The sequence below is a fragment of the Mirounga leonina genome, unplaced genomic scaffold (genome assembly GCF_011800145.1).
Source record: "Mirounga leonina isolate KUSES-001 unplaced genomic scaffold, KU_Mleo_1.0 Mir_115, whole genome shotgun sequence".
NCBI lineage: Eukaryota > Metazoa > Chordata > Mammalia > Carnivora > Phocidae > Mirounga > Mirounga leonina.
In genome coordinates this window covers 76,633,206-76,656,502 of record NW_023270268.1, presented here as the reverse complement: position 1 = coordinate 76,656,502, position 23,297 = coordinate 76,633,206, and the positions used below count along the sequence as shown (strand labels likewise).

Below are 23,297 nucleotides of genomic sequence, written 5' to 3'. Positions count from 1 at the left end.
AGCTTAACTGTAATAGAGAGTCTGGCTCCATTTTTGACATTTGACCACTGACAACTTTCAAACTCTACCTTTCTCTTTCCCTTTTGCTTCACATCTGGGCAAGCTGATAAGAAAGTGTGTATACTCCTTCCCTTCCCTTGGTACTGGACGGGAAGTTCAAACCACACAAATCCCAGCCTGTACATGGAAACCTTTCTCTGGCACCCCAACCACAATAAAAAACAAAGCCACTCACTTTTCCCTTCACTCAAGTCATCTCAGACTAGCTTGGATACTTGCCCCTGCTCTTCCCATAAAGCCTCATCATGTGAGTAACAGACCTTTTCATATCCTCTTGATTCATGTGTGGCATCATCATCAGTCTGGATATCAGAACCAATTTTTTTTTTCAAGGGGTTGGGGGGGAGTTGATCCTGTCCTCCACCAGGCAACCTCAGACACTAACTTTCTGAAAAATTTTGAAATACCTAAGTATTTAGGTACCTAAGAATAAAGCTATTTTGTCATTAAGAAAGGGGGTGGGAGAAAGTATAACTTTCTAAAAAATTTCAAAGAATACTCTGCTGGACAATTGTGCCAAAGAACCCCTCCCTGACTGTCTGTTCTTCGTTTCTGCCCGGTTTTGGCCATGTTGTCAAAGGGCTTCTTTATGAACAAAGTGAGACACTTATTTTTGTTTTCTTGATTCTGAAGTGATTTTCTTGAGTTTTACGGGAGACACTCCTCTGATGTTTGTTGACCCATTCCATTCCAGAAACAAATCAGAGGCCTGAAGATTCAGCCAGATTCTATACTGGGTAAAAAGTTAAAATCAAATCAACCCTAACAATTCCAAAACTAAATCCAGAACTAAAACTAAGTAATTCCAGAGGTCAGTGTGCTGGTTATTAGCCATGATTTCTCAGCTTTCAGCCCACCCTTCTAATCTCTGCTTTGGGGCCTGGGGCCACTCACCTCCTTTGCCAGCTACTCTCTGTCAGGCTCGGCCAATAGAGCAGACTGACCAGAGGCTGTAAGAGGGGAGCAGGGGACCTCTGTGTGCCTGAGTTCCTGTCAGCATCCTCCTAGCAACCAGTCTGCACCCTGAGAACAACAGCTGATTCCAGTAGCTGCAGTTGGCCATTTTCCCAACACCTCCGTAACCAGCCTCATCACCCCCACCCCCACCCCCCTGCTTCAAAGATACCAGCACCAAGATGGCAACTCCCAGACCAACTTCCAGCTCTTAGGGACACCTGTCCTATCAAGCAACACTTCCTCCTCAGAGGGCTAAGCCCAGCTCTGCAGGGCTACCTCCAACCTCCTCCCTTTGCTCCCTCAGCCCTTGCGCTGGTAGCTGCGTCTTGCAGTTAACATCTCCATGTACTGTATGGTGACTAACATAACATAATAAAACAAACAAACAAAATCTCCATGATACTCCAATATCTTTCCGTTTTGCCTAAACTTAGTTCTCTAATAGCTGAGCAACGATTCTTTATATTGAATTCTTTCCATTATAATCAGTTTGGTGTTTCCATCAGTGATTGGACCCTGACAGGGATTCTAAAACTAAGCCATTTTCAAAATAAATAAACTTTAAAACTAAATAAGTAAATATAAGGAACAGGAAAAAGTTAATTAAAGGGAAGAAAACAATTGACAATAGATAGTTTGGAAGATAACTCAAAACTAGGTGAAAACCTATGGCAAATTTTTCAGAAAATAAAAAACAAAAAATTGGTCTGAAAATTCAAAAAATAACTAAAAATTAATTCAGAAACTAAATGAATGTAAAAATATATAGCTAAAAACGACAACAGCTAAAAAAAAAAATTACACTGAAAATAAGTCAAAATAACTCAAAATTACAATAACTGAAAAGAGTAACTATAAAAAATAACCCAAACACCGAGTCTAAAGCTAATTGTTAAGTAAATAATTCTAAATGCGAATTCAAAAATAACTGAAGATAAGTAACTGAAAACGAACTTTGGAAAATAAAAACTACAAAGTTAAATAACTGGAAAACTAGCTCAACATTAATGAAAATTAACTAATAAAACTAGAAAGTTACTCTAAAATTAATTCTAAAACTAAAAAATCTAAACGTAAATTTCTCAGAAGTCGACATGGACCCAATCCTCCCTGAAACCGAGCAGCCTCGGCGCTAAAGACACTACGGCGGGTTCGAGCCGACAGCCCGCGCAACACGCCGCTGCCTCAGGCGGGCTCCGGCTTCTGCCGGGCTCTGGAAAGCCCTCCGGGGCGTGGCCTCCGCGGCCTCAGTGCGCAGTCCTAGCGCTCGCGCAAGCGCGTGAACAGCTCCGAGGGTCCCGGGCGTCTGCCAGTCCCGGCGCCGGCGCAGGCGCGTGTGGGGCCGCCCGGGAGGTGGCGGACGTCGGCTCCCAAAGCCCGGAGCTCGCGCAGGCGCGTGGGGAGCAGTTCCCAGGTTCGCCGCCGCCGGCCCCGGGAGGATGGGCTCCGCCGGCAGGCCGCGGACCCTTCCTCGGGCTTCCGGAAGGTGATCCTGGCCCTTCCCCCCGCGCCAGGGTGGCAGATTCGGAGGGTCCGAGGCCCCTTGGCCGCGTTCTAGTTAAGGGTGGGCTCGGCCCCCAGCGCCCGCCGCAGCCTGTGCCCGGATCGAAGGCGGCCTGGGGCGGCTCGGCCGAGCCGGGAGCCGCTGCGGTCTGGAACCAGTGTCAGTTCCCTGGGGAAGAGCGTCCTGCGGCATCCTTCCCGCGCCCGCCCTGCTTTTGCCCGCAGATTAGTCGTCTCCCCCCCAGGGGCGAGCAAGCCGGTGCACACTGGCTTGTTAGTTTTGTTTGTCGTCCTGAAATTCCAAGGAGAGTCAGGGGAGCAATGGCTAACCAATTCGCTCACTGTTCTTTCCTCTTTCACACTCACAGGTCCTCATCGCCACCCGTGAACGGAAGGCTTCGTGTCCAGGGGCCATGGCCTCAGTGGCCCAGACAAAGCGGGGGAGGGGGGCAGGGGTCCCAGAGCCACCTGCTGGGAGGCCAGGGGTGGGGCCTGGCCCTGAGGCCTCTGGCAGCCAAGGAGCCCTCCGGGCCCGGGGGCAGCAGGGCTGGGGGGCAGTGCAGGAACTGAGAGACCTGACAGCCAGTTGCGGCCGCTCCGCAGGGAAGTGGCACCTGGCATAAAATGATGACCAGGCACCGGTGGCGGCTTGCCCCTCTCCTGTGGGCCCAGCCAGAGGGGGAGGGGACCCTCAGCGCGGCACAGGGCTGCCACACAGGTTGGCCACAGGTGGACTGCATTATTTCAAGGTCATCTGGGTCTTTCCCTGCCTTCAGGGAGGATCTGCCTGAGCCTGGGAAGAGATGATCTTCCCAGCGCTTCAGGACCCGGGTGACACTGGGGATTGTCAGTGCCTGTGGCCTTCTTGTTGGCAATTCCACAGGTAAGGGAGGGGGGCCCCACTTTAGGGCAGTGTTTTCCTAATGTCTTAAAATAAGATAGAAAGTTTACATCTTGACCCAGTGTCTATGCAAACATAGATACACATATTAAAACAAGTTTTACACAAAACATTACCCTCAGAGATAGGAGTGAGCTTGTCTTGACGAGCACTGAATAATGTCTGGAACTGTTGAATTACTGTAGTGTACACCTGAGACTAGTAAAGCATCCCATGTTAACTACACTGGAATTAAAATTTTAAAAATTAAACTAAATTTAAATGTAAAAAGACATTACCCTCAGTATGAGTGATGCCCTTCAATAGTTCGATTGTGTAATTTCATTTTTTTAACGCTGGTCTACACCCACTGAACTGACTTTTTGACGTACTAATGGATTAAAACCCACAGTTAAAAAAGCACCATTCTAGGACAGGGCAAAGGGAGAAAGAAAAGAGAGAAGCAGAAGGAAAATGGTAGGGATATAGGAAAGGTAGAACTGAAAAAGAAGACAAGGAGAGAGTGCAGAAAGGTGTTTTGTGGGAGGTCACACAGGTGCCTGCCATGATGTCCCTTCCAGGGCATCTGCTCTAACATACACTACCATCCCACTCTGTGCCCTTAGGGCTATCTTTTCCATAAGACCCCAGGCTATGTGGTGGCAAGGACAAAATCTTTTTCACCCAGGAAGCCCCACAGCTCCCAGCAGAGGAGTTCTTAAATCGGGCACATCCTTAGAGAATAGGCCTTAGTCCTCAAAGGGGTCAAACAGTCAGTGATTATTTGGCACAGTCAGGATCTGCCCAGTGGGTCACAAGCATCAGTTTTTCTTCTAAAGTAAAGATAACAATATTTATTTTAGAGAGTTAATGAGAGGATTAATAGTATGTACATCAAGAACATACACGTGCTGGCACATCACAGAAGCTCAATAAATAGCACCTGCTAATATTATTGTTAGTAGTAATAAGAGTAAAAAAATAGTCTCCGAACAGCACTGGCCACTTGAGGTATGCTTCTGTCACTAACTTTTTGGGGAAATTTGGCTGCCAGTGTCTTCATCCTAGACAAAATGGAAATCCTCATAGACACATAAGGAAATGACCTTAGAAATAAAAACAGGAAATATGTGCATGCATAAATCAGCAAAAAAAAAATAATTCAAGCACGTAGACCTTAACAAATGTTCATCTTGGCTATAGCAGCACTTTAAGTTGGTATACATTTTTGAAAAATTAATGGAATCATTTTACTTCCCCAGTGATTACAGTCAGTGTTTTGGGGAAGACATAACACTAACAGGCTCTAGCTACTTCTAGCCTATGTGCCAAAATAAATGCAAAGAGTACTGTAGAGAAATGGATAATATAAATGGGAAAGGTGGACCAGAAAAAGTCATGATGATATGAACTCAAGAGCATTCTCTCTTCCTTCCAACAATCTTCAAAACTCACAATTTGTAAAGATAAACGTTATAGGGAATTTAGTGTTAGTGCTTAATGTTTAGAATCCTGGGTTATTTCACTTTGCAAAAGTTAAATGAATCTATTAATAAGCCAATTCAGTACAGAGTTTATACTAAGGTATAAACTAAAGTTTATACTTTTTTGGTAAACTCCAGACATTGACAAAATCTTAAGATCAGTTATTTTGCTCTAAATTTCTCCTTTCCCTTCTTGTCCACTAGATGGCAGATTGGGACCACCTTGGATCCTCCTAATTCCTTGGCATCTCTTCCTGCACAAATTTTTTTTTTTTTTTTTTTTTTTTTTATTTGACAGAGAGAGAGACAGCGAGAGCAGGAACACAAGCAGGGGGAATGGGAGAGGGAGAAGCAGGCCTCTCGCTGAGCAGGGAGCCCGATGTGGGACTCGATCCCAGGACCCTGGGATCATGACCTGAGCCGAAGGCAGACGCTTAACGACTGAGCCACCCAGGCGCCCCTTCCTGCACAAATTTTAAATGGTCAAACTCTATTTTTGTTTTGGTTCCTTCCAGATTTCATTCTCATCTCAAGATAAAGAAAGGTAAACTTTGTGAAAACTTTAGGACAATCTCTAGCATATAAACAGAGTTATTTTGACTGAGGAGCTGGAGCTGCCTTAAAGAAGTTTCTTATTCCTTGCCTGAGGGCCTGAGCCACGAGCTTTCTCGCGTCCCTTTGGAGGAACAATGGGCAGTACCATTGTGCTAACATGAATGAAAGTCCCTGAGCTCCATCTCAGTCTTCACAGAGAGACCTTATATAAGGGGGTCACCTCCATTTTGTAAAAAACAAGATTAGGAACTTAAGTCACGTTGAGGGTAGGTAACTTCGTCCAGAGGGACAGAGCTGAGTTTGAACCTGGAACCCTAGGACCTCTGGCACTTGTGCTGAAACCACGGTGCTGTGGCCACCCACGTGATGCTGTTGTCTGGTGGGTATTAAACCACAGGGCTAATTCCTGCCTCATCTGCCCCACTAGCAACCTAGATGTCAAAAAAAGGAGAGTCTCAGGATTAGTCTAGGTTGTTAGGCTGACTCAGGACCTTTTGCAAAGTTTTACTCTGTGAACTGGAGTTTAAATTTGTACACTCAGACTAGTATAGCTCTGAAGTGTGTTTTTCCTTCTTGAACCAATCTAAGACAAAGAGGAATCAGAGTTACTAATAAACATCAAGAGAGAATTGGTATCTTTTTTATAAAAATAAAAAAAACTAAGAAAATCAATAATCAACATGAAGTCTCAAAATATTTGATACTTCTTTTAAAGAAAAAATAATATTTACCTGTGCATGCAATTTTTGCATGCTTCATGAAAAAGCTTATTTCGGGCTGAAAGAGAAAAATCACTCAAAATGAAGCCAATTTTAATTTATTTTAACACACACATTTAAGTAAGCTACTATTAAAGGAATAAAGCCACCACACACATAAAACACTGTATCTATTTAAGTGTATATAAATGTATGTTTTGATCTTTTTCTTTTCTCATATATTCAGAAAATGTTTCTGTAGTCCTGGCTTATCTGGCCCTGGCATCCTCTCCCACTTATCCACCTACCATGCTATGTTCCCTGTGTGCCTTGATTCTGGATCCATCCTAGTTGTGACAGCTAGCTCTTTAAATATGGACGTTAGCAATATCAGTGAGCCCAACATTCCCCATTCTTCCACGGGTGCACCAAGACAATAGAAATGAGCCCAGACTATGTAAGTTGGTGGGGGAACACACATCTCCAGAACCTTATTTGTTCAGCTTTGAGAATAAGTGGCTCCCCACTGCCCACACCAGCATAAAAGCCAAACTCCTCAGCCTGATATTTGAGGCTACCTCCCTCCTTCTCATTCTCATTGCCTTCCATTCTACCCATGAACCTCTCAGACAAGGCTCCAGATCACCACTGAAAATGCTCATTTAGAAGCAGTTCAGTGATTTTTCAAAGGTTAATTGGTCTACTCTTAATTATCCAGGCAACTAGCACGAGTTGTTACAGTTGCTACAAGGGGCCTGCAGCCTTCACTTCCTGGCCCCATGCTCTGATGTTTGCCAAAATTGGGTCTTTGCCTTGTATCCTGCACACCATGCAGCCCCTATGAAGCTGCCTGCCACCAGAGCCCTTCTCCCTGGGCCTGAGCTTTCCCCCAGTCTCCTGAGACCTCCCAAGTCATAAGCGGTCAGGCTGCAAATGAAGTTGTCCCAAACCACAGCACCTGCCTCCCTCCTTGATTTATCATGTTACTGTGTTCCTCCCATCAGACTACACTCTACTCTTCCCTGCCCAAACCCAATCTACATCTGTGACTCCCTGTGGCACAAGGCCCCTTCCACCTGGCTGTCTCCAGAGGCCCTGTCTCCACATCCCTCAGAGGCTTCCAGTGTCCTTCTTGTCATCAGATCCTTGTATGCCTTGCCCAGAGTGTAGAGAGTTATGCTCAGCAATCCCAAGGGTTAAAGGTGGTATAGGAATGAACTGGAATGGTAATCTGGTATGTGTCAGAACTTCGTAAAATGCTAGACAGACATAAGGTCCTGATATTCCTGATTCTGAAACCTCCCTTTCCCGTTGCCTGATGCTTCTGAGTCTACATTCTGTCCTGGAAGTCTCATCTCCTCTCAGGGACCAGCCCAAGGCCCTGCTACTACTCACACGGTGCATCGAGGCCCCTACGAATTCCTAGAGCCCTCGCTGTTGGCATTGCTCTCAGTGACAGCTCATCAGACCCTCCTTGGTGAGCCAGACCCAGAAAACCTGATTCTGCTGCTGAAAAGTTGTATATTGACCCCGTTTGCCAGTCTGTAAAAGGAAGGGGCTAGACAAGGCCTCTGGGCCTTTCAGTTCTGAGATTTTATGTGTGTAGACTTTTTCCTTCTTATCTAAACTTTATGTTTTGCCTCTTTTTTTTTTTTTAAGAGAGAGAGGGAGGAGGACAGGTAAGGGAGAGGGAGAGAGAGAACCTTAGGCAGGTTCCATGCCCAGTGCGGGGCCCAATACAGGGCTCAATCTCACAACCCTGAGATCATGACCTGAGCCAAAATCAAGAGTCAGATGCTTAACTAACTGACCCAGGTGTCCCTAAACTTTATGCTTTTAATTCCCATCACAACTTAGAGCATAGTGCTAGGCACACAGAGACCCTATAAACGTATTTCTGGATTGGTAACTGAATAACAGGTTTGTCTTACTGGTATGGTAAAGTGATTTTTCACTTTTTTTTTTTAAGTTTATTTTTATTTTTTCATTATTTTATTTTATTGTTTTCATCATAAGTGTAGTCTTTAATCCCATCATCTATTTCACCCATCCCCCCACCCACCTCCCCTCTGGTAACCATAGGTTTACACTCTATAGTTAAGAGTCTGTTTCTTGGTTTGTCTCTTTTTTTTTCTTTTCTTGTTTGTTTTGTTTCTTAAATTCCACATATGAGTGAAATCATATGGTATTTGTCTTCTTCTGACTTACTTCCCTTGGCATTATACTCTCTAGCTCTATCCATGTTGTTGCAAATGGCAAGATTTCATTCATTTTTACAGCTGAATAATATTCCATTGTATATACATATACCATGTCTTCTTTATCCATTCACCTATGATGGATACTTGGGCTGCTTCCAGGTTTGGCTATCATAAATAATGTTGCAATAAACAGGGATGCGTGTACCCTTTGAATTAGTGTTTTTGAATTTATTGGATAAATACCCAGTAGTACAATTACTGGATTGTAGGGTAGTTCTATTTTTGATTTTTTGAGGAACATCCATCCCATTTTCCAGTTTGCATTCCCACCAACAACGCACAAGGGTTCCTTTCTCTCCACATCCTTGCCAACACTTGTTTCTTGTGTTTTTGATTTTAGTCATTCTGACAGGGGTAAGGTGATATTTTGTAGTTTTGATTTGCATTTCCCTAATGAGTGATGTTAAGCATCTTTTCATGTGTCTGTTGGCCATCTGTATGTCTTCTTTAGAGAAACGTCTGTTCATGTCTTCTGCCCGCTTTTTATTGGATCTTTTGTTTTGGGGGTGTGAGTTTTATCAGTTCTTTATATATTTCACTCTGGACACTCCTAATTTATATTTTCTTTTCCCATCTCATAGCAACTGGATTATTTCCTGGCAGAAATTTAGTTAGAATATTAAAGTGTAGCCAAAGGCCAGGGACCGAAACCTCCATATTCTACAAATGCAGATTCCCAGGCACCAAACCTAGAGATTCTGACTCCACAGGTCAGGTGGAAATCTGTAACAAGGCCCTCAAGTGATTCTGAAGCTATAGCTCTGAGTCACCCTTTGAGAAACATTAAGAAGTAAGGATTTTTAGGACAATGCAAAGAGTAAAAATTTGTTTCTGGTGGCAACAAGTAATGTTTTCTTTCTTTGTGGAGAAAGATTGGGGGCTGTCCTTGAGAGATGGAGCCTGGAAGGCAGAGGAGTGCCCACCACTGGTTTCTGTCTGTGGCAGGTTGAACCTCCGGCAGTGCGGGAGCTGGAACGGCCCACGCTGCTGGACTCGCACATAGCCTCCATAGCTACTCCGTTCATGACCTTATTGTGCCAACACGAGGGTGGCCAAGGGCCGAGACTTGCTGAGGATAACTGGAAGAGTCATGCTGTTTGATTAGTTGATTAATGCCTGTTCTATGGGAGATGCTTTCTGCTGGGCATTAACATAGGTTACAAAGATGTTCACACTCCATGCCCACTATCTTGGTCCACTAGTCACATGCCTCTTTCCCACATACCTTCATCCCCAATCTTCCAATGTTTTCTTTTCATGTCCCTGACCAGCTGGCCAAGCTATTCACCATTGCCCACAAGCCTCTGTGCATCCTTGCCTTGGGCCATTACTCTTTTTTCACAAAGGAGATGACTTGATGTACTGCCTGATTCTATCCTTAGGAGGATACTCTTCACTGCAATCCCTGAGGGTCCCCTAATTGAGACTACACTACAGTAACTGTTCATTTTTGTCTCGCACCTACATACCAACTGACCTGTCCCTGAACCAAACAGCCTTTTTCCTCCTGTCAGTTAGTTATAGGAGCCCTCCATGTCATCTGTGGAGGGCTGACTCCAGGATGGCCCCATGATCCCTACCTCCAGGTGTTCACTGTCTTGGGTAATCCCCTTCCCTTCAGTGTAGGCATGTCCTGTGACTTGCTTCTATCAGTGGAGTATGGCAAAGATGATGGGGTGCACATGAGAAGGTGTACTTGATACACTATATAAGATTATAACACCCATCTTGCAAGGACACTCCCTGTGCCTGTTTGCTGTGAAGAAGCAAGTGGCCATGTTACAAGCTACCACGTGGAAAGGGACATGTGACAAGGAGCTGAAGGGGGTCTCTGGCTAACAGCCAACAAGAAGCTAAACCCCTCAGTGTGACAGCCTGCAAGGAAGTGGCTTCTGATAATTATCACATGAGGCTGGAAGTGAATCTCTGCCCAGTTGATACCCAGATAATATCGCAGCCTTGATTACAATGCTCAGATAGTATCAATGCCTTGATTACAGCTTTGTGAAAACCCAAGGAAAAGGACCCATCTAAGTTATGCCCCAAGTGCTGACCCACAAAAACTGTGAAATAATAAATATGTGTTGTTTTAAGCTGCTAAATTTGTAGTAATATTGTTATGCAGCAGTAGAAAACTAATACAAAGCCAGAAATGTCAGCTGAGAGAGGCACTGGTACAGAATGGTAGGCGACATGGGAGCTTGGGCCACTTGCTCATGCAGGTCCCTGTGCATTGCTGTTCCCAGGGTTACCACTTCCATTTTGTGATGGAATGCTGCTGGTTCCTCCCAACCTTGGTGAATTTGACAGAACCCAGCTCCTGGCGGGTAATGCTGGACATCTGGTCACTTAATGTCCCCTAGTTCGATGCTTAATCTATTCACCAGGGCTCAGTAGCACATGGGGATCTCTTTTCCAAATGATTCTCTGCTGCAGATGGCATAGATCTGCATCAAGACCCCAGGGCTTTATGTTGTGCTTCTACTCTTTTCCACATGGCATCTTTTCTCACCACAGATAACTCTAATACCAGAGAGTCTACCTGGTTGTACTGCCCACTGATTGCACTGCCCAAGCAGCAGTGATGCTTGCACGTCAGCCTGGATCTGCTGGCAGTTTTCCTTGTCACTAAGTAGTAAGTGAGAGCAGTACTTCTAAATATGGAATATGCTGCCTCCAGAAACCAAAAGGACTGCCAGGCATTGTGCTTTCTTCTTAGTTGTGTGAGATAATAATTTGTCCTAATTTGGTGGGAACGGGAGAATACGTCCCAGCTTACACCAAACCACTGGATCCCTAAGAACTTCCCTGATGTGATGGTCCCCTGAATCACCATTTAGCCTCTTTTCTGTCCTCTGGCTTGCATGGTCTTACCCAGTCCTCCAGTATATTTGCCACTTCTTGCTCACCTGATCATTAATATAATACATGAATGTGTTTTTTTGCAGAATGTCCAGATGGTCCAGGTCCTTAAGACTATATTCTAGGAAAGGGCAGATTTAACATAGCTCAAAGGCAACATTGTGAATGTATACTTGTCCTGTCCCATGTGAATGTGAACTACACTGATCATCCTTCCTAATGAGGATTGAAAAGAATACATTTATGAGATTGATGGCCGTATACTCTGTGTCCAAAGCCATTTTAATGTGATCTAGCAAAGATACCATATCTGGCTCATAGCTGAAGTTGGGAGGCTACTACTTGGTTGAGTTTATGGTAACCCACTGTTATCCTCCAGGATACACTTAGTGTTTGTAGGGGACATACTGTGTTAATGGAATGGGCCTATGATGAGGACCAGCATTCCTGCCTACTTCAGCTGTTTCAGGGTAGCACTAATATCTGCCATATCCCTTCATATGGTATTGTTTTTGATTTACTGTCTTGGCTGCGAAGGGTAGAATGGTTTCAGGTGGATTCAACTTGGCATTCTCCACTATGATAGCCCTTATCCCACAGGCCAAGGAACCAATGTGGGTTCTGCCAATACCTAAGCATGCCCATTCCATTATTCCTTTGGGAACGAGGGAAATTACCAGCAGATGAGCGTGTGGAGTAGGTGAACCTACCATGAGCCAGACCTGAGTCAGAACTCCATTTATCCTATCCTTTATCCACCCCACTCCCAAGAGGGGAGTTACGAAGATGCTTTGGGCCCCTAGATATCTCAACTCAGACCATGTATCCAACTCAGACCATGTATCCTTGAAAGGTTTTGTATTCCTCTTCCTTCAGTGTATAGTTATATGAGTAAAAGTCTTTGGAGAAGGACTAAGGAAAACATTACCTCTTTTTTTTTTTTTTTTTGCCATGGTGTTTGCAGGGTTCTTTTTTGTGAGCTTCTCTGTCAGTCAATGGGATTTGGGTTGGAAAACCAGTTCAGGTCTGGAAACAGAGAGTGATCAAGACTTTTTATTGTCATGGCTGTATTGTCGTGGCAGGTCAGCCTCCTGATCATCCATCTTGGATTTATTTTGGTTCTGTAGATTGAGCAATACTCTCATTTGCTGTTCATCTATCATGTCTCTCAGGATGCTATGCTGTATTAATCACCTCCCTAGCTCTCTGTAAGTCAGACCTCTCTGACTGCCTCTGACATTGCCACTCATGATAACAATTATACCTGGCTTACTTTTGAGAGTTAAGTATTGCCGTCTGGCTTCTGTTTTGGAATTCTGTTGTCCCCATCAAAAAACCCTGCTCCATCCTAACATCTCCTACCAGTGGCCTTGGCCTATGGAGGGCAGCCCTCCACTGCTTCTTAACAATACTGGAGCCCCCCTCATTAGCACATCCCTTGTCACTTCGGACAAGAACACCGTATCCTAAGAACAGAGGAGGCTAGTAGCTTTTTGGCCGTATGTAGTATATCCCAGTCAAGTGTCTGATTTCTTCCCCCAGTGCTTGCCACTGCAGGGCATTTCTACTTAGTGTGGGTCACTGCTTTCTCCAAGTTTCCAAGGGACAACCAAATACTATCACCTGAACGCTTTGCCAGGATATTATATCCCACATCACAGGTTTTTCTCCCTTTTCCATCCAGCACAGTACCATATGTGCTCTCCTACTTGTCAGTCAGTTTGTGTTAACCAGTCCTGCAGCTCCTTCAGCATGTAGTCCTTTTCTACCACTAGCCAGCCCAGCGTTTCTTCGTCCTCACTATAGCTCTGGTGGTCGGGAGTGGAGAGTGGGGTACACCGTTGAGGGGTAAGGAGATATATGTGTTGTGTTAGAAGGCAGAAACCTCTGCATCATCAAGCTTATACATATATCCACAAGAGAAAAGCATCAGCCTTTAACAGGGAAGAATGGGCTACTTCTGTTATCAACAGCATTTAAAGAAGTATGGAAATTTAAGATTTTCAAATGCATCAACCCAGATGACCCTATTTCAAGTCTCAGCATCCCATTTTTTTTCCAATGAGGACCTTGACCTTGGTGTCATAAGCTTTGTTAAAAGAGAAATTAATAAACATGTAAAATTAACAATGAATATCATGTTGAGATTATACCAAACAAAATTTATAGCCATTCATTTGGAGAAGACCCAGCTCACCCTTATGGGCTAGGGGAAAGGTGTGCAGCAAAGGCAGCATTTATTAGTATTTTTTAAGATTTTATTTATTTATTAGAGAGAGAGAGCACAAGCGGGGGGAGGGGGCGACAGGCAGAGGGAGAGGGAGAAGCAGGCTCCCCGCTGAGCAAGAAGCCCCATGCAGGGGCTCCATCCCAGGACCCGGGGGATCATGACCAGAGCGAAGACAGACGCCCCAGCAAAGGTAGCATTTAAAAAGGGTCAGATTTCAGTTAGATTTAAGAAAATTTCAGAACTAAGATAAGAAATGGGTAAAGATAAAAAGGGAGTCCTCAGACTTGCCTGGAGCCCACAGGGCATGTATCATGGTGGGGTTAAACATTATTATCAGTCTTTTAATTTGTCTTGAGTGGTCTGCACCACCAGATTTCTGGGCAGAGTTCTGGAATTAGAAAATGACTATTATCCGCATGCCGAGGTGCTCCCTCTCACCAACGGCCAGTTAGTAATAGAGGTACAAGCCATAAGCGTTCAAAAGGGCAAAGACATCGTCTTCAGACGTCTCTAGCTTCAAAGCACAGTTTGCCATGCGACGACGAAGCTGGAGGAAGAGGACAGGATAATCAGGGTGCCCTCTTCTGGCGAGGGGCCGACTCCACCCTCTCCATTCCCCATCTTTCTTTGGGGTGAAGCAGGTTTTTAGCCGAGCTGTGTCGCCGCAGAAAAGTCTGTGAGACGCCCCAGGGCCACCAATGACGTCCACAGTACGGTACAGGGTCTGCACACTCGCGCCTAAAAGAGAGCCAGCCTCCTGACGCCCTCCGGGGACAGCGGGGACAGAAGAGCACGCCCCTCCCCACGCATGGAAGCAGCCGCAGACCCCTCCCCGCCCACGTTCGCTGAGCATGCCGGTCCATCGCCCCAGCCGCCCCTCCGCGTCTGTCCCGCTCAATCTTCCTTGTCCCGCGGCCTCCAGTCGGAGGAATGCACGACAATAGGTGGAACTCTATTTACACCTCCTTAGTCATTCTCGCTCCAGTCGGGGTGTCCCTAAAGCCCGTCTCACCTGTGCAAATAAAACGGCGCACGAGTTAGCGGCTCCGGGGACCAGGAGAGCGCGCGACAAGCCGGAAGTGACGCGCGCCGTGCCCGCGTATTCCCGCCCTGCCCTTCGCCTGCCGGTCGGTGGCGGGAACTGGGGCGACCGTGCTGACAGCGGTGAGTGTGTCACCCGGTGTGGCGGCTCGGGGCTTCCTAGGCCTGATAGTCTCACAGCTGGGAACGGAGCTAGGACTTTGCGACCACCTCGCCCTTTCCCTATCCCGGAAGCCCCGGGGACGAGCCGGTGGCGTCCACCCTCCGGGGACGAGAGGCTGAAAGGCCCAGGCAGTGCCCGGGAGTACGGGGAGCTGGGGATACAGGTGACCAGCCCGAGAAATTGTGAGGGTAGCCTTCGTTTTCCTCAGCTCCTGCGCCCTTAATGCCCCTGCTATGTCTTCCCCTTCCGCACTGGTTCGCGCAGTGGTAGCTCCGTACAGCATCTTTCAGAGCCCTGCTTTGAGCTGTAGTACTGTTTAGTAATTACTGCATCCGGCAGGGATGGAGTAATCCAGTAACGTTAAAAAGCTCGGCTGTTTACAGTTATTAGCCATTTATTTACTGAGTATCCAAATGCCAAGCACAGAAGTACGTGTACACAGAAGTATGCTTTTTCTCTGTGTTCTTTTTTTTTTTTTAATTAAAGTGAGGTCTAATTGACATACAGTATTAGTTTCAGGTGTACAACAGTGATTAGACGTTTGTGAAATTATTGAGTATACACCCTATGCTGTACATTACATCCCATGACTTACTTATTTTATAACTGGAAGTTTGTACTTCTTAACCCCCTTCCTCCTTTTTGCCTCCTCCCTTCTGACAAGCACTAGTCTGTTCCATGTATCTATGAGTCTGGGTTTTTGTTTGCTTTGTTTCTTAGATTCCACATGTAAGTGAAATCATGCAGTGTTTGTCTTTCTGACTTGCCTATATTAGTATAATACTTGCAAGGTCCATCCATGTTGCCACAAGTGGCAAGATTTTATTCTTTTTTATGGCTGAGTAACATTACATGTGTGTATCACATCTTTATCCATTCATCCACTGATGAACACTTAGGTTGTTTCCATAACTTGGCTGTTGTAAATAGTGCTGCATTGAACATAGGGGTGCATATATCTTTTTGAATTAGTGATTTTAGGTTGTTAGTTTGTTTGTTTTTTTTCCAGATAGATACCCAATACTGGAATTGCTGGATCATAGAGTAGCTCTATTTTTAGTATTTTGAGGAAACTCCATTTTGAGGAAACTGTTTATCATACTGTCTGCATCAGTTTACATTACCACCAACAGAGCATGTGGGCTTTCACAATTCTTTTATTTAACTTTTATTTATTTATTCTTTTATTAACTGCCTTACTGAATAGGCCTTAACTCCTTTTATAGCAGGGGAAGTGAGTCTTATAAATGGTAATTCAGTCACCAAATATTATGGAACATCTGTCGTGCACCAGTTACTGCTTTAGGCACTGGGGAAAAGCAGTGAAAAAAGTAGAATTGCCACTGATGCTGGGGATTTTCAGGCAAGGTAGTGATGCTTTTCTATCCTTAAAACAGCCTCCTGCTGCCTAGAAGAAAGTTTACCTGAACGTTAATAGTCGTTACCTTTTGGGTAAGATTTTGTATGACTTTTTAAAACAACTCATACTTTTCTGCTTTGTTTTGGTTTCTTCAGATGAGCATGTTATTAGCAAAAGAGCGGTTTCCATTTTAACAACACAGTCCCCGGCCCAACCGTCCACACAAAATAGGCTCTGAAGGCAGTCATTGGCTCTTCCAGTAAAACAGGCCCTTGAATGGAGCTCTAGGCCCAGGAAAAGAAATGAAAGTTCTCATTTGTGGTCCCAGCACTCCTCATTGCTAAGTCCATTCCAGGGTCTGAGCTAGAGCTAGGTCCATGACTGGAATGGAAGAGACTGTAGATGCCCATGCAAAGTTTGGCCACTAATGACATCATATTTGTCAAAAAGTGAGGAACTCTTAAAATTTTTTCAGTCATAAGATTTATCTTTGATCTGTAACTCTCACTATAAATAGATTCTAAGTTCCTTAAGCACTTTGGCCTCTTTAATTGTCCCTGTAGCTCTCAGTACAATACATTTAGGGGCTGCTAGGTCGTGAGGTGATGTCCTTTATTTAGTAAGTAATTATTGGAGTATTTTGCACAAGATTAAGTGTGCTAGGTGTGCTTTCCCACTTTCTCGTAATGATTTCAAAAGAACTTTCCTGTTTCGCATCTGGTCAGGGTGAAGTAACGATGCAGGCTTTTCTAAAAGGCACATCTGTCAGTACTAAACCGTCACTGAAGGATCGAGGAGTAGCTGCCACAGCTGGAAGCAGTGGAGAGAACAAGAAAACCAGACCTGTTCCATGGGTGGAAAAATAGTAAGAATGCTTATATTTTTCTTGATGTAGTTAATAAATTACTTCTCTAACCAGTTTTAGTCACTTTGTTGTTGTTGTTATTGTTGTTGTTACTTAAGAGGGGGATGATTTGCTTTGTTTAGATGTCCTTGAAAATCGCCCAAATATGTAAGTCCTAGAACCTTGCAACCGAAGGTACCTTCAGATGATCTAGTTTAATTGCTTTATAGATGAACTAAGGTCTTTCCTATAACTCAGGTCTATGGTTTTAGGGATTGAGATACAGCAAGAGAAAACAGAATTTCTAGAATGTGGCCATAAGCTCTTGGTCAGGAGTTCTACATAAATCCAAATAATCTGTTCCCGAACCTTTCATTACAGATAGGTGGAAATCGTTGAGTTTTTGCTTATACGTTTTTGGCAAAAACAACACTTGAAGTGGCACTTCAATTTCAATCAGCTAAGTGATACTGTGACAAGTAGTTGTAACCCCTGGTGTAGGCTCAATTATTATCAAAAGTTTGTGGATTACTTACAGGTCAAATAAGACCCTCATATGTTTAGTTTGGCACTAACAGTGATTTTTAAAATGGGAAATTTCACATAAAAATCTGGATTTTTAATTAAAAAAATAAATTATACAAAGGAAAAAAAAATCTAGCTTTTCAGCTTCTCAAGAGATTAGGCAGAACTAGATGCAGGTTCTCATTTGACAGTAGTTAGTTGGACTTGAGTACTGCTTCTCATTCTGGAAAGGTCATATGTACCTCAGTTCACTGTAGTTCCTTCTGTTTTCTCTTGCCTTATACTCTGCCTTCTTTTACTCTTGTTTCCTCCCTGGCCCCAGGTATTTGAATATGAAACTCTAGCTTATAACTTATGCTGGTTTCCCTAGAAAACATTATCTGACCTAAAATTCCTACCTGGCATTGACCTTATTAATTAGAAATGTATAAATCAAAGAAGGGCTAGCTAATTAAGCACAATGCCTAATCTTAGGGTTAGGAGTATAACTTTGTTCCAGCTTCTCTTAAAATCACCAGTTAATGATGTAAGATGAAAATTATATGTTATTATACTTCATCTTGGTTAAATTTGTTAGTTAGCTCTCAATCAAATGACTGGTTAGGCGTTTTTTGTGCAGTTAGGTGATGGATGAAATTGGTATTAGTCAATTAACTATATTAACCAAAATAGTTGTCTGTCCTGAGGTTATTAAATAGTTCTTCCTTTTCAGCTTAAGTGCATGATCTTGTCAAAATATATTACTTTGTGGGCAAGTGTTCACTTTAAATTTTTAACCAGTTGACATTTGTGGTGTAATAAGATCTTTTTGCTTAGTTTTTGTAAGCATTATAGATGTAAACTGCATCTATAAAGGGAAAAATGACTTCACTCCTTCAGTATGTATTAGCTTAAGGCAAATACAAGTGAGGTTTCCACCTACTTCCAGTTATGAAAGTTTCCCATTTTATTACCAATATTTGAGTATTATCATTGATATTTTAGCAAAAGGAACACTTAAGACATTTCTGTGGCTACTGTAATATACTAAATAATCTCTTTGGGTTCTTTTCCAGTCGCCCAAAATGTGTGGATGAAGTTGCTTTCCAGGAAGAAGTAGTTGCAGTGCTGAAAAAGTCTTTAGAAGGTGCTGATGTGAGTAGCAGATGATATTTCATGTCATTGGGAGATTTAAGATTTAAATTTTTTTTAATTAAGATTTAATTGTTTTCATTCTTTTCCTTCCTTTCATAACCTCCTGCCCCCCTTAAATACTAGCTGTATATTAGTTCAAATATTTATTGAGCATCTCCTATCTTATGGCATTGTTACATAGTATTTAAGTAGAGACCACTGAACAAGACATACTGGGTCCCTTTCCTCATGAGCTTTGATTTTGGTGGGGAGACACAGAGAATAATCATGGAAGCCAAATAAATAAGAGAATAATAGATAATAATATGTACTATAAAGAAGAGTCAGAGATTCTTTGAAAGTGTAATTGCTCACCTAATGTTAGGATTTGGTTGAACTACAATACAAAAAATGAGTATTTAATTCTGCTTATAGCATTGTGTCTTCTGTCCATATGTGGGATAAAAAAAATTCTTCAATGACTTGCATTTTAGATGATTCAGAGACAAGATAACCCCATAAGAATTAGCAGTTTAAAATTGTGTATGATGAAGTGCTTTAAGAGCTCAGTGAAAGAAGGGGAAAAGTTGCAGATGAAAGTGGGGTATGGTTTTTGCTTTATTCCCCAGGAAGATTTGCTTCCTTCCTTTCAACCTGGCTACTTTGAATTAGAGTTTCTTTTGGCTTTTGCTGCCATTATTCACTTCCTGGAATTACACTATAAGAGTATATATTTTGAAAGAAGTTATATTTATCAAACTATTTAAAATCTTTTTCTCTGCCAATTTTTGTTTTGATTTCATCCAAATACCTTTACCTTTTAATTTTATAATACACAGTTTTAATTGTAATACACAAAGTTTTAATTGTGTAGTAATAATTACACAGATTGCAGGACAAGATATATTTTAATTGGCCATATTCTCAACCCTTGAGGCAAATGTAGTGGGATTATGACCCAGTTCTTGACTTTATACCACCTATCTTACAAGGCTGAATTAGGAACTTCCTTTTTTAAAACACTTATTTAATATCTTATGTTTCTTTTCAGACTAAGTTTTGTAAAACTTAAAGATGAAGGAATTTTTTAAATTCTACAGAGTAAAGAAAAATAATTCATTCTTTCATCTACTTTGGTATATGTGCTGCCAAAGCGAGCACTCCTTCATTTACATTAAAAGATTTTAAAGTAGAATTACAGGTTTTAAAGTAGAATTACAATAGATGATTTTCAGAAATCAGTTTTAAGAACTAATATTCTGCATACAGTTCTTGTGTACACCATATATATTACTGTTATATAATGTAAGGTTTAATAATTTTACCGTTTTTAAGGAAGTTAAGTTATTGTATGTGATAGTTACATGGATGAATTATTACAAATATTGAGGTATGCATGGATCAAAATAATAGTTAAAGATGAAAAAACCTAGGAATTTTAATATAATTCACATACGCAAATTGACTAGCCCAAAGCTACCAGAAGGAAGGAAATAATAAAGATTAGAGTAGAAATAAGTGAAATAGAGACTAAGAAGAAATAATAGAAAAGATCAGTGAAACCAAGAGCTGCTTCTTTGAGGGGCACCCGGGTGGCTCAGTTGGTTAAGCTCAGTTGGTTAACTGTCTGCCTTCAGCTCAGGTCATGATCTCTGGGTCCTGGGATCGAGCTTCACATCGGGCTCCGCATCGGGCTCCGCATCGGGCTCCTGGCTCAGCGGGGAGCCTGCTTCTCCTCCTCCCCACCTCCCCGCTCATGCTCTCTCTCGCTCGCTCTCTCAAATAAATAAAATATTAAAAAAAAAAGCTGGTTCTTTGAAAAGATAAATAAAATTGATAGACCTTTAGCCCCACTCCTCAAGAAAAAGAGAGGATTCAAAATCAGAAATGAAGGAAGAGAAATAGCAAATGACACCACAGAAATACAAAGAATTATAAGAGAATATTATGGAAAAGCATATACCAACAAATTGGACAACCTAGAAGAAATGGATAAATATTCCTAGAAACTTACAATCTTTCAAAACTGAATCAGGAAGAAACAGAAAATTTGAATAGACCGATTACTAGTAATGAAATTGAATCAGTAATCAAAAAATTCCCAGCAGACAAAAGCCCAGGACCAGATGGCTTCACAAGTGAATTCAACTAAACATTTAAAGAAGAGTTAATACCTATTCTTCTCAAGCTATTCCAAAAAATAGAAGAGGAAGGAAAACTTCCAAATTCATTCCATGAGGACAACATTACCTTGATACCAAAACCAGTCAAAAAGCTTAGGAGGTTCTTTGGTGTTTGTTTTTAAGTAGCAAAACTCATAGCCTATATCTTAAGCTGTATGCTACCAATGTAATAGTCTTCAGTTAATATATTTATCTGTACATTGGCTTATTGTACACATGTTGAGTACTATACAAGATGCTGAGAATACAGATATGAATAAACAAGGTTCTTTTTAAGATTTTTTATTTTATTTTATTTATTTATTTGAGAGAGAGAGAATGAGAACACATGAGAGGGGGTAGGGTCAGAGGGCAAAGCAGACTTCCTGCCGAGCAGGGAGCCCGATGCGGGACTCGATCCAGGGACTCCAGGATCATGACCTGAGCTGAAGGCAGTCGCTTAACCAACTGAGCCACCCAGGCGCCCAATAAATAAGGTTCTTGACCTTAAGCTTACCATCTAGTGAGGTAGACATATTTTACAATTAAACCAAAACACTAAATAAAGAACAATGATTGTAAATTGTTGTATATAAATAATTGCAAGTTGAATTAAGTGCAACAAAGAGAGAGTAACAGAGGAGTTCCACTTTAGATTGGGTTGTCAGGGAAGGCTTCTGACTTGTAATGTAGTAGAAGTTGGCGAAGCAGGAAAAAAGCAGTCAGACCCTAGCTGGGGGATGGGATAGGCCGTAAGTGCTTAGTTGTTGGAATTCATTGTAAATTGGAGCCTGGAAAGGTGAGCAGATCATGGATGTTCATAAATACAGGTTGGTTTTTGTTCGTCTGGTTTTGTTTTTCTAGGTGGAGTATGAAGCCAGTGAATAGTTTTAAGTAGCAAGCAGAGGGGCATCTGATTTGGGTGAAGAATGGATGGGAAGGTTGAGGGTTAGGCAAGAATGGAAGCAAATAAACTGCTTCCTAGTTTCCCATGTGCAGTGATTTCTGTACATGAAAGGACATACTGAAGAGTGCAGTTTTATGACAGAGCTCATTAGAATTTAGTACATTTATCAATCTGTACCACAGATTAGTTGCCTGCTTGATAGGAGCCAAGCCAGTGAGATTTAAGGTATAAAAGAAGATAGTGATTTAGTCTTACCCATTCTTCCTCTAATTAATTCTCCCTGATATATGTGGGCATCCCTACAGGGTATATAATCATGGAGTAGAGTACTGCCAGGCACTTAGTAAACTTTTTTTCCCACCACTACTGTAGGAACATCAGCTCATCCAGAGCCCTGATAAATCTTTTTCATTCCTTTTTCCTCTGTATTAGCCAAATTGAAGGTCTCATTTGGTCTGTTTCCCCCTTAAAGCAATGGACATCTTTATAAAATACAAAATCTTTCTTACAAAATATAAAATCTTGCCCAATCCTGAGCAGAGGGGTGGGATAGGGAACGACAGAAGCCTGAGATTCCCTTCAGAAAAAAGAGGTTTCGAGGCGCCTGGCTGGCTTAATCGGTGGAACTTTGCACTCTTGATCTCAGGGTTATGAGTTCAAGCCCCATGTTGGGTATAGAGATTACTTAAAAATAAAATCTTTTTAAAAAAGAAAGAAAGAAAGGTATCTAATTCCTGCTTTGAAAACTCACCTAAGTATATTGGGTATAAAACAGTCATAAATATTGATTCAGCTTAAGATATTAGACATTTTGGGGGAAAGTATAGTATTATGTGAAAAAGCAGGATTCACAACTACTAATAGTTTGATACTGGTTATATTAAGAAATATTTGTATTCAGATATGTGCCCTATTAAGGAAGTTGTTGCACTGTTCCATAGACATTTTCAGTCATCATTTTCATCTATTTGTACCAGAATACAACTTTTAAAAAATAAAATTTAACTTCTACAGCTCCCTAATCTCTTGTTTTATGGGCCACCTGGAACTGGAAAAACATCCACCATTTTGGCAGCAGCTAGGGAGCTTTTTGGGTAAGTTGAAATCTCTCTTTTTTTTAAAGACTTGACACCAAAAATCTCTGCTTTTCTTTAACTAAAAATTTGTATTTGGTTTCTTTGTAAGGTTATTATTTCTGTATTTTTTATTAATTCAGTGGGCCCGTTTCCAGTTCCTCCCCTCCAATAAATAAGCTTGCCTACATCTTTTGTAATCTTCATTCTGAACCTTATTCAAATATTTGATGTACTACAACATAGGAAGCCTTATGATTTTTGTCATCACTAACTTTTTCATTTTGATTTTGGAGCCCAAAGGACCCATCCTATCTTTATTCATGCCAATACTTTCATTACTCTCTTAATGGTGGTTGTGTTCACACATCTGTGCCCTTGTGTGATAGGATCTGCTGTGTCTCATGCTAATGACCCCACACCACTCCTTCTAGAGTTCTTTCTTGCTCTGGCCTTTCCAGGCCCTGCCTCTGGAGTGGCTAGGCCAACTCCTTGACCTCAAGTATCTTGAGTGTGAGCAGAGTATGTAGTAGTTGATGCAGAATTCCAGGTACACCAGACGACCTCTGTGAGCCACTTTCTTAGATTCTTTTTCCAGGATTGACTGTCTTGGCTTATC

At 42.3% G+C, this 23,297-nt stretch overlaps 1 protein-coding gene across 4 annotated transcripts in view; it reads left to right on the top strand.

The window, feature by feature from the left end:
* Positions 1-5,353: 5,353 nt before the first annotated feature.
* Positions 5,354-23,297, top strand: part of RFC4 (replication factor C subunit 4) — a 26,021-nt gene continuing 8,077 nt past the window's right edge. For 2 of the 4 annotated variants that reach the window (XM_034999781.1, XM_034999784.1), the window contains exons 1-4: positions 14,366-14,654; positions 16,780-16,919; positions 18,479-18,557; positions 22,620-22,699. In XM_034999781.1, the coding sequence (XP_034855672.1) occupies positions 16,792-16,919; positions 18,479-18,557; positions 22,620-22,699 (287 nt within the window). In that variant the 5' untranslated portion in view covers positions 14,366-14,654; positions 16,780-16,791. Of the gene's footprint in view, positions 5,429-14,365; positions 14,655-16,091; positions 16,147-16,779; positions 16,920-18,478; positions 18,558-22,619; positions 22,700-23,297 lie in introns of those variants that run through there. The other 2 variants (XM_034999782.1, XM_034999783.1) reach the window with 2 other exon arrangements.